General features: G+C 34.1%; 1 protein-coding gene across 1 annotated transcript in view; it reads left to right on the top strand.

Moving 5' to 3' along the window:
- The window catches only part of Skint6 (selection and upkeep of intraepithelial T cells 6), a 482,358-nt gene that overhangs the window by 94,190 nt on the left and 375,585 nt on the right, over positions 1-12,583 (top strand). The window contains exons 6-7 of the mRNA NM_001103199.1: positions 87-149; positions 7,975-8,037. Of these exons, the coding sequence (NP_001096669.1) occupies positions 87-149; positions 7,975-8,037 (126 nt within the window). The remainder of the gene's footprint in view (positions 1-86; positions 150-7,974; positions 8,038-12,583) is intronic.

The following is a 12,583-nucleotide window of genomic DNA, read 5'->3' as shown; positions in this document are numbered from 1 at the left end:
CACTATATAAACATCTTACTTAATCCCCCCAAACTTCAATGATTTAAAAATAGAAACTAATTCAATGTATGGTCTTTTGCCTACAGAGAAAAAAGATATGCTTTTGAAAAGTATTAAATCAAGATTTCAAAGTTCCAGTGTGGATCCAGGTATGGTCAATGAAGATTTCAAAACAGAATTAAAACCCATAGTCTGTGAAAATGCCACTGTACCCCTAGATGAATTGAAATTCTTCTACAAATGAAAGAGCAAGAGTGTTTGGAAGTACAAGAAAATATGTTAATATTCAGCTTTTCTTGATCAACAGTCAAATAAAATTTAGAAGTGAATAGCATTGAAATAAGAAGCTTGATTGAAATATGAGCTTATGAAACCTTGATTTCTCAGAAATTTTGTAATACAGCCTGGCCAAAATCAAAGGGTTATAACAAGTTCATGGGTAGTAGAATGTTATCAGGAATTACAAATAAAGAAAAAAATGTGTTAAGTTTAATAGGTGTGAGAAGATGTTCAGCTGTAAAATTACAGTTCTTATATCCAGGACATGTCCATAAATGTATAGGTACTAGATATTTCCCAACATTTGGGTATTTAGGTTCATATTCCTGTGAGACAAGAAAAGTACCATGATGAAATTTAGGGGAAAATGATGAAGGCATCAGGGGAAGATATTGACCTATATTCTCAAAAACAACCCAAGTCTTTTCCTATTTTACAAACACTGGACACAACCGGAACAGCGATACCAAATTTAAAGGAGGATCAATGGCTTAAATGCCAAGAGCCCAAACACAGAAATGGTTACCTCCCAAGCCTGTATTAGTTGGTCAATGTCTGTAGGCAATGAAAATATGATAGGAGATTGACTATGTGTTACAAGAGAAGCTGGAGACAAAGTATATACAGGATTCTGCCACCTATTGGGAAATCACTGCACATGTTATAAAAAAGTAAAAGGGAAAACATTGAATGTTGATAGATTTTAGAGCTGAAACAGTAAATATGAATGTGTATTCCCATTACAGTTATTTGTTTCCTTTACTTTACTTCTTATCTAAGCAATGATTGCAATTGATTTAAAGGGCTGCATTTTACTGTTCCTTTTAGTGAGCAAGAAAGAGAAAGGTTTGCTTTATTGTCCTGAATTATATCAATGATTAATCCCTGAAAAGTATTAAAGTATGACTTATTCTATAAGGAAGGTTGAAAAGTCCTTCACTATGTTGCAACCTTGTTCTAAACCAACTGGAAATAATTTGTAGATAATGGTGTCAACCCATAAGTTTCCATCATATGGATGTAAGTTTGTGAACTACTTCTAACACAGATACTTCAAAGAAATCTTTAAGGAAAAAGTGTCCAATCCATTATGCTGGCTATGAATGAAGAACATACCTCAATGCAATGTGGGCATAATAGGAGAACATTTGAAGTCTCTGAACACATAGGTAAACAAGTCTACATGAGAATATTATGCATACATAGTAATGTGTTGCAATAAATCTGCAACACAAATATGCCCCTCAATTTAAAAGACATCTCAATTAATATGAGTGCATGCTGTGTGCATAGATTGGGCAGATCTACTAGTCACTACACTACTATCTTCCACTAATGTGAGGCCCCCTAGAACCTGCAGTTTCTCTGGGCAATGTGCTTCTGCTCTACTTTTCTTCTTCCTCCTACTCTGTGTCCACTCCTTTAAGTTTCTTCTACACTCTCCCCACTTTCCAGTCTATCACCCCTTTATAAACTCAGGCAATCAGCACTCCTTTATTTTACAAAATAAGCTGGGAAGTTTTATAGTACATCACTTGTGTGCTGACTCTTTCTTATTCACAACACCTCACAGGGAAACAGAATTAACATCAACTATAATCAGTCCCAGGACTATCTACTACATTCCTTCTTTCTGTCCAATTAAAAGACTATTTTATCTCAGCTATAATAGTAAACAACTATTACTATTTTGTAATTTATAAAGTAGAAGTGATTTAACACCAAGTCCATCATCTTTGTTTTACAAATGGAAACCTCTGTCATCTATTCTTACTTATAAGAATAATAATTTTTACATCTGGCAGTGTCTTGGCTTTAGATTCAAAGCCATCTCAAAACCATGCGCCCAAAACTTTTCCTCTCAAAATAAAAATCTTATGTTGGCTAGAAGACTATGGAGGTTTTCAACCCCACTAGAAATCCAAGAAGAAACAATATTAACTACAAATATATAGGAATGTCAACACAGCTTCCAAAACTTAGCCAATTATTAGACACTGCTGATCACATCAACAATCCCACAGTTTAACACATTGGAGCATATGTCTTTAGACAACTGGTTATGATCATTTTACTGACCTACTGAAACAGTAATATTAAGGAAAAGCCTACTATGTCGTGGCATAAATAGGTTGTCTTAATCTGTATTTGTGTCCTTACTTTGGACAGTATTATGTCTGCAGATTCAATGAGGGAATTCTTGACTAGTGGCTGTTTCTCCACATCTATAGTAACTCAAAGATGATCAGTTTATTCTTTGAATCCAGTACAGGGAAAACTGTCAAGAGCACACTAATCTGAACACTAAGTGAATAAATAATATTAAATATCATATTTTGTGGACTTCTGACATTTTTAAAACCAAATATTTACGTGAAGTAATTTGGACTGTTCTCTTACTTACTCTCAGGCTTTTATTATTAAAATTACTTAAAACACCCTAAGTATAATCTCAGCTCCATGAAATTCCTATTTGGCACTTAACTCACAGACTTAAATATTTCAGATCTGTTAATAATAATAGCAAGAGAAGGTCTTGTTCTAAGACCTGTATTTCAAAAATTTTAGTATTAAAGAAAACTAATAATCCACCCCCAGTCCTAAAGACTATGGAACTGGGACAAATCTTCATAACTTCGTCAAGCTTATATGGGAGTTGAGATATTTCTGAAGGGAGTGGGAAAGGTAGAAAAATGGAGCAATTCATTAGACTTAAGAAGGCCAAACTAATGATTGTCTCTGATGTCTGTGTCTTGACTGGACCTGGCTAAAAAATGAAACCATCAGGATTTCAGGCAGGTCAGTTCAGCATGTCTGAAGATGAAATTCACCAAATGTTTACAGACTGTAAAATATAAATATCAAAACAAATTTTGATATAATCAAGATAAACTTTTTGTTTTATTCTCTAGAATCTTGTTTTTCAGGGACTCTCCCACTATTAAATAAGATCTATATAACTCTTAATATTTTAAAACACAAAGGCAAAACCTTTTCCCCAAAATTAGCTTATGCTTCAAATGGTAAGCTGAAAAACCTGTAGCTTGCCTCTGTCTCAGAGGAACAATAAAACAACCACAATACTCAAAATCACACAGAGGTTAGCCTAAAGAATCCTTTCTAATTTGTCATGCCAGGATACTAAGCCTAAATTTCCATGGAGTCCATGTTAGAGAATATGAGTTTCCTACAAATGTTATGAAATTTATCCACGCATCTATCATACCTGCTTATAAGAGGCAGCTTGTCAAACCAGGAGTTAAACCAAAAATTTTCATGGAGCCCACTTAGACAAAATATAAGTATCCCGTAATAATTATTAGAACAATATATCTTTATCACATTTTTAAAGCAATTAATTCAAACTTTCCCTAATATCTCCCAATAGGAAACAGCTAGATTTTATTGTTAAACTCTCTCTCTACCTAGAACAGAAATCCTGTTATATGTTCTATTTGTTATGCTCTGTAGCTTGAGACATAGACATTTATTTAATTAATACATATTATAATATCTGTTATGCTCTCTACCTGGAGCCACAGACTTCAGTTAATTAACATCTGTTCATATCAAGTGATTATGACTGCTCACTCTACTTAGGTTCAGTGACTAATATTCCCTTACTAGTTCTGAAGTACAGATGAAATTTCCCATAATTAAGTATCAAAAGGTTATATTTCTGTCTTTATATCAATGAGTTACCTGTACCAGAGAACTTTCTACTTTTGTTTCCTGATTATTTACCCTCAGGAGCTGAGGGTAAAAAGACACACATTATCTGATACCTGATTGGGGTGAGGAAGACATTGGAGGGAATAAAGGATAAGGGAAAGCTAACACAGAAAGGATCTGTCCAGTGTAGATGCCTCTCTGCCATTCTCTAGCCCTCTCAAGCCCAGCCACCTACAAATTCACCCTGCTGCAGCCTATATTGCTGCACATGCCTCATTCAGTTGTTTGGGCCGAATGAATGTTTATTTTAGGTTAGTTGATATCAAATCAATAAGTTGTGCTCTATTTTGTTGTGATAAATAACCAACCTAAAACTGGTCTGGTGATGAAAAACAACTCAATCAATATGAATAGGTGCTGTGTTACTAGATTATGCAGATCTACCACTACGTTATGTTCTTCTACGTCTACAAGACCATTTAGAACTCTCAGTTTCTCCAGGTGATTATTACTGCTCTCTCTACTTTTAGTCAGTGTCTAACATTCCCTTTCTAATTCTGAAATGCTGACAAAGTTTCCCATCTTTAAGTATCAAAAAGTTACATTTCTGTCATTATATCAATGAGTTACTTGGCCTAATGAACTTGGTAACTTTGTTTCCTGATTCTTTTATCTACTCTTATTTTCTTCTTTTCCATCTTCTGCTGTGTCCTCTTTCTCTCCATTTTTTCTTCTTCTCTTTCCCAACTTCCTGCTCTACCTTCTCTTTATCTGCCCAATGTAGTGTTTCATTCTTCTTCAAATTATATAATTATCATTTTTAAGCCATGAGGTGAATGCAACATAAAATTAATATTTTAGCATTTATAATGCAGAAGAAGAGATATGATTTTTCTTTTTGGAGTAAAAACAATATAGATACAAGTAAATTGTGATATATGCATGATGTTTACATATAAACTAAGATTGTCTGGGAGTTAAAGACAACCAAATAGACAGAGAAAAATGGTTTATTTTGGTGAGGTTCAGAAATTTCAATGGATTGTGATATGTCTTCATGAAAATTTCATAAATACATTAATCTCTATTTGTGATGTATATAGGCCATAAAAATAAAAACCTCAAACTCATGTATATTCTTGCTAAAGTTCTCCCTGACAAGTGCCCATTAAATTAAGCTAGATTTCATCAATGGTTACAGTATGCTCATCATATAAGAAGTTGGGAATGAATGTTTCTAAATGCTTTTATGTATATTTTGTCTATATACTCCAAATTGTTACTATTGGAGCTTTTCACAATGCTGTTTTAAAAAGCTGGAGATGCATTTATGTGAAATACTGAAACAGTTTTAACAATGTTCATTCCCATTCAAGTTAATGATAGATCTCTATACTGAAACATGCGTGTCCATACCCATGATGCAGAGGAATATATAGATATAGATATAGAGTTGCCCATCTTTTAGTAACTGAGACTCAATTCATTAACCTCTTAATACATATTTGTTTGAGAAAAAGCAAATAAACTTGCTGGTTCACCAAAGTGGATGTCCTTAGAGTCAACGGTCATTTGTGGGTATCCCAGTAAGTAGAATTTTTTTTTCTAACAAGAACTATTTGGAGAGCAACCATTAGCTACTTTTAACCGTAAGCTGTGTGAGGATGCTAAATCTGAAGATAATCCATGTGTGAAGCTTAAACTCAAGAACCACACCTTTTACCATGTGATATGAAAAAAGTGCCTCCTTTCTGTAACATAAGTTGCATGCAGTTTGTGACATATTATGAATCTCATAAAGAAGGATGATATATTTCAGAGTTATGTGTCCTTGTAGAAGTATATTGTGAGCATTGCAATCCTTCTTCACATACCATCAGGCCATAAGCCTCATTGGTTAATCTTAACTGTTTCAGTAACATGGAGATGCACTTCAAATGCATGGTTCACTGTTTATTGAAATAATTGCAAGTAAATCATAATGCAAAAATTAGAAGAAACTCGGTAAGCAGTCACATGCCTTTAGTGGTGAAGATAAAACATTTAAAGGGGGCTTGTTGGCATTCCCACAAGGATTTTTCCCACAGGAATGAAGGATGAATTAAAACAAAAGCAAAATTCAAAGAAAGGGGTATTCTGCTACATACAATAATAGTTAAGGCTTTGATGGAAAATGAGGTGGGGAAGATTTTAGTTCATAATTTCAGAAATATGGAAGGAGGAAACTATTTACCACTTGCAAAGGAGCACTCTTTTAGTATAAAACATTATAACCCATGTTCAAAATATATTCAAAGGAGTAGGAATAAAATCACAGAGTAACAGTGCTCAGATATTTGGTTCTAGCATGTATTTCAGGTTCTGTATTGGAAAATCAAAAAAAAATTATGATGTTTAGGGAATAGATTGTATCTCCAAAGATGAAGTTCAGAAGATTTTAAATTATAAGTGAGTTACTCAGAACCAGACTGCATAGGACAAGATATTGAAATTCTTTGGAAAATGTGGGTACCACAGAACTGGAGAGACAGTAATATGACTATGCATTCAACATGCTCTAAGGCAACATAGACATACAAATGGATGGTCTGACTCATGGACATTGGGAACCATTAACTATTTCCAGGCAGGTTTCCATATAATATCAGAGATTGGAGAGCAATAGCAAAAGGACAGGCATAAAAAAAATCCATTGTGTAATAGTAGAGCTATTCAGTACCCAGCTTACAGTGCTGTTTATAAGTTGTTTCAGGAATCCCATATATAGAGATAATTCATTTTGTCTCTGAACAATTTCAGATTTGCTGAGACAGTTGGTACAATATGATCTTGGAAAGGTGGAAAACCTTTGACAGATCTGGATGACTTACACTGTTATTTAGGTTTAATTCTGAAAGGAGTTAATGCAATCAAGATGGGATACATATAGGAGAATGTAGAAAAACGGTCTGCTATGTTCACCAAAAAAAAAAAAAATGAACGTGACATCTGTCATGGTAGGGAAATCTTTACTAAAATATGAAATTCTATTTACCAAATATCATTACTGATCTATGAAGCCATCCAAATTGTATGATGTAAATCACAGGGAAGGAGATAATGAAAAGGAAATAAGCTGAAATCCAAATTCAGACTCAATTAGACCATGCTGAAATAGAAAGTACAACATGGCTGTGCAGCTTTAAGTTACTGTGGAAAACCTAGATGGGCAAGGAAAATTCCTTTCTTATTGGCAAATATTGCACAATCTCTTTAGAAATCTTCACTGATATTTAATTAATATCGGTCAAAGCCATTAACAAATCATATGATATTCAGGTGCAAGGCATGTTATGATAGTTATCTTGGTGTTTGATATTGTGAATACCTTGTGTGTAAACATCTTCTTAGACCATTAAAAGCTGAGGCACATTCTATGGTTGATTGGAGAAGGATACAACTGATATTGGTTCTAATATGGTACTACAATAGATCATCTTACAACTAGAGAACTCAGAGGCTTACATGTTTAGAGACCCAATTTTAGGAAATATTTTCTTTGGAAATATATTGTGTACAATTTGCTATAGGTGTCTGGTCTCAAAATGTTCAGTGATTTTATTGTGGGAAATTTGTTCATTTGGAACATAATAATGAATAAGTCATGTCTAGGGCAATGGTTGACCTAGGTATAAATCAGAAAACAAATCTGCATCCCAGGTGTGCTTATTTTATAAGACAAGTACTACCACTGGGACAAAGAGCATAGGTCCAAGAGAGATAAACAACTCATTTTTCTAATATCAGAGAATGAAATGAACATTGCTGGAATTATCAAAATGAAAAATACTAGCTTTTAACCTTTGTTAACTAGGAAAGCATTTGCAGTAAAAAGTACCTCATTAAAATAATGAAAATCTAACATATGCTATGCCAAGCAGTGCTGCTCTAGACATGGCAATAGATAAACATCTTACTCAATCAACCCAATTCTCAATGATATGAAAACAGAAACTAATTCTATGTATGGTCTTTTGCATACAGAGAAAAAAGAGAGGCTGTTGAAAATTATTCAATCAAGGATTGAAAGTTCCAGTGTCGATCAAGGTATTATCAATGAAGAATTCAAAATATAAATAAAACGCCTTGTCTGTAAAAGAAAAAGGGTACAGTATAATTTAATGTTATTAGTGGGGATTCCCTGATGCGACTGTATTCCTAGATGTGATGAAACTCTGCTACAGGTAAAAGAACAAGAGTATTTGCAAGTACGAGACAATATGTTAATATTAAGTCTTCTTGATCAAAGGCCAAATAATATTTGGAAATAAATGGCATTGAAAAAGGAATCTTGATTGAAGTAAGAGCTTATATAACTTTGATTTGGAGAAATTTTCATATACAAACAGCAAAAATTGAAAGTCATTTACAAAGTTCATAGGCAGTAGATAATTATCAGGAATTCAAGAGAGAGAGAGAGACAGAGAGAGAGACAGAGAGAGAGAGAGAATATTGAGTGTAATTTCTGTAAGCAGATGGTCAAGTATCAAACTAGCAGTCTTATACAATGATATGCCCATGAATGTATGGGTACAAGATCTTTCCAAACATTTGGGTACACATGTTCATATTCCTTTGAGATAAGAAACTTACCATGATGAATTGTACGGGGAAAGGATGGAGGATCCAGGGAAAGTTAATAATAGATATACTAAAAAACAACCCAAGGCTTTGCCAATTTTACAAACACAGGACATAACTGGAACAAAGACATCAAATTTAAAGGAGGAAAAGTAACTTAAATGCCAAGAGCCCTACCACAGAAATGGTTATCTCACAAGCCTGTATTAGTTGATCCGTGTCTGTAGGCAAGGGAAATATGATAGAAGATTGACTATGTGTTACAAAAGAAACTGGAGACAAGGTAAATAGAGAATTCTGCCACCTCTTCAGAATTTTCTTCATCTGTTAAGAAAAATTAAAAGGGAAACTTTTGAATGTTAAGAGAGTTTAGAGCTGAAGTGGTAAATATTAATGTGTATTCCCATTAGAGTTTTTGTTTCCATGACTTCCTTCTAATCTGAGGAACGATTGTAATTGATTTAAAAAACTGCATTTTACTGTAATTTTTAGTGAGCAGGAATGAGAAAAGTTTGCTTTATTTTCTGTAATTATAACAATGATTAATTCATGAAAAATATTAAAGGATGACTTCTTCTACAGGGTAGGATGATAAGTACTTCACCAGGTGTTCAAAAAACACTGCAAATAATTTGTAGGTAATTTCTTGAACGCATAAATTTTCATCACCTGGATGGAAGTTTGTTGTCAGCTTCTAACACAGATACTTCAGAAAATTCTTTAGAGAAAAATTATCTAATCCAATATGTTGGCTGTGAATGAAGGACATACCTCAATTCAAAGTGGCCATGCATGGGAGAGTATTTGATGTGTGTGAACACATAAGTAACAAACAGTACATGAGAATGTGGTATCATGCATACTAATGTGTTTTTAGTAAATTTTCAACAAGAATATGTCCCAGTAATGAAGAAACAGCTCATTTAGCATTAATACATTCTGTGCACCTATATTGTGCAGATCTGCCATACCACTAAACTACCACCTTCCACATCTATGAGACCCATTAGAACTTGAGGTTTCTGCAGTCCATGTGCTTCTGCTCTGCTTTTCTTCTTTTTCATATTCCTCTGTATAGTGACCCTCTTCCTTTTTTTTTTCTTTTCTTCTACAATATTCCAACGATTTTCCTTTATCTGATCAGTCATCAGCTCGTCTTTACTTTACATCTTAAGCTGGGAATGTATACTAGAAATGATCTGAATGTTGACTCATTCCTTGTTTGCATCCTCTCATAGGAGAAAGGAATTAACATCAAATATAATCAGTCCCCTGGTTATCCAAAACACTTCCCCTTTTTTATCCAAATAAAAGAGTATTTTATTTCAGATATAATTGAATACAACTATTCCTATTTTTTAATTAAGAAAGTAAAAGACACCTAATACCCAGTCCATCATGTTTGTTAATTAAATAGAAACCTGTTTTCTATAGTAACTTAAAAATTTATAATTATACATCTGGCTATATCTTAGCTTTAGATTGAATGCTATGTGACATTCATGCTCTCATAAATGTTCCTTAAAAGCAAAAGGCCTGGATTGGCTAGGAGACTATGTAGGTTTTCTACCCCATCAGAAGTCCAAGAACAACCATTATTAACAGAAAATATAGAGGAAAGCCAACACAGCTTCAAAAACTTTGCCTATTTAAATAGACCACTGGTCACTTGGACAGCCCCTTACTCCAGTACATTGGAGCATATGTCTTTAGCAAACTGACCAAGGTCATTTGACAGACTTATGGAAACATGAATATAAAGGAGAAGCCTACTCTGTTATGGCATAACCAGGCTGTCTTAATCTGTATTTGTGTCCTTGCTTTGGACAGTGTTATGTCTGTACATGCAATGAGGTAATTCCTGGCTAGTGCCTGTTACACCACATCTGGAGTAACTCAAAGATGCTGGGTTTCTTCTTTGTATTCAATACAAGGAAAACTGTCAGGAGCAGACTAGTCTAAATAACAAGTGAAGAAATAACATTAAACATCATATTCTGTGGTCTTCTGACATTTTTGAAAACCAACAATATGTGAAATAATCTGGACTGTTCTCTGTTACTTACTCTCAGGCATTTCTGGGTAAAATAACTTAAAACACCCTAACTATAAACTCAGTTCCATGAAATTACAATTTGGCACTTAATTCACAGGGTCAAACATTTCATATCTGTTTATAATTACAGCAATAGTAGGACTGGGACTAAGACCTGTATTTCAACAATTTCAGTATCAAAGAAAACTAATAATAACCACACCTAGTCCTAAACACTGGGAAACTGGGACAATGACTCTTCATAACTTCTTCAATCTGATATGGGTGTTGAGATATTTCTGAAGGAAGTGGGAAGGGTAGGGAAATGGGGGAAATCATTGGCCTGAAGAAGGCCACACCAACGATGGTTCTAATGTCTGTGTAGTGTGAATGGATCTGGATGAAAAACTAAAACATCAGGAGTTTAGGCAAGCCAGTTAGTTAAGCATGTCTGATGATGAAATTCACCAAAGATGTATATAATGTAATATATATACACACATATTCTATAGCATCTAAATTTTCAGTAATATCTCTATCAAATATGATCTATATAGTGCTAGAATGTGTAGATACCTTACTCATATTTCCAAAAACAGAAATAGAAAATATTTTGCCAAAATCAGCTTATTATTCACTTTGTAACAACAACAAAAAAAAAAAACCTGTAGATTGTCCTCTGCCCTAGAGAAAGAATAAAATAACCACAATACTCAAAATTACACACAGTTTATCATATTTAGGACATTCTAATTTTTCATGCCAGAATGCTAAACATAATTTCCCCTGGAGACCACATTAGAGAATATGAGTCTCCTGCAGGCTTTTTTAATTTGATTCACAGGTCTTTCTATACCTACTTATAAGACGTAGCTTTTCACACCTGAATTTAACCAGAAATTTCCCATGAAGCCCATATCAGGCAAAATATGAGTATCTTATACGATTTATTAGAGCACTATACCTTTATACCATATTTAAAGCAATTAATTAAAATTTTCACTAACATTTTCCAATTGGAAGCAGCTAGATTTTAATTATTAAACAGTCTCCCAAGAGTAGACATCCTGTAATACCATCTATTTGTTGTGCTCTCTACCTTGAGACACAGACATTCATTTAATTAATACCCATTATAATATCTCTGTGTTACATTCTCTACCTGGAGCGGCAGACGTCAGTTTATTAACACATGTTCATAGCAGGCGATTATCACTGCTCTCTCTGTTTGGAGTCAGTTACTAAGATTCCCTATATAGTTCTGATCTGCATGTAAAATTTCCCATCTTTAAGTATCAAATGATTATATTTCTGCCTTAAAAACCATAAGTTACCTGTTACAGAGAACTTTGTACTTTTGTTTCCTGATTCTTTACTTACACGGAGGAGCTGAATGTAAAAAGACTCACTTTATCTATGTTATTGTTTGGGGTTGGGGAGGCAGTGTGGGGAATGAAATATAAGTGGAAGATAACACAGAAATGTTCTCATCCAGTGTAGATGCCTTTCTGCCATTCTCTGTTAGCCCTTCAAATTGTGCCGCCTTCAAATCAACAATTCTTGAGCCTATATCGATTACTAAGCTCATTCAGGTGTTTGGGGGCAGTGAATTTTTATCTCAGGTTAATAGAGTGCAAATTACTACATTGAGCTCCATTTTGTTGTGGCCTCTTTTCAACCCAAAAATGGCCTGGCAGTGAAAACACAACTCAGTTAACATGAATACCTGCTTTGTGCCTAAATTGGGCAGATATACCACTACACTACCATCTTCCACATTTGTGAGACCCTTTAAAAATGAGGTTTCCCCAGGCCATGGGTTTCTGCTACTCTATTATTTTCCCCTTCCTCTGTGTCCTCTCCCTCTTTCATTTTCTTATTCTTCTCTTTCCCTACTTTCCTCTCCATTTCCCCTTTGTCTGCCCAATGTAAAATTTCATCTTTCTCCAAATTATATAATATTCATTGTTATACCAT

Source organism: Mus musculus, chromosome 4 (assembly GCF_000001635.26).
Source record: "Mus musculus strain C57BL/6J chromosome 4, GRCm38.p6 C57BL/6J".
Lineage (NCBI taxonomy): Eukaryota > Metazoa > Chordata > Mammalia > Rodentia > Muridae > Mus > Mus musculus.
This window is presented reverse-complemented; position numbering and strand designations above follow the sequence as displayed.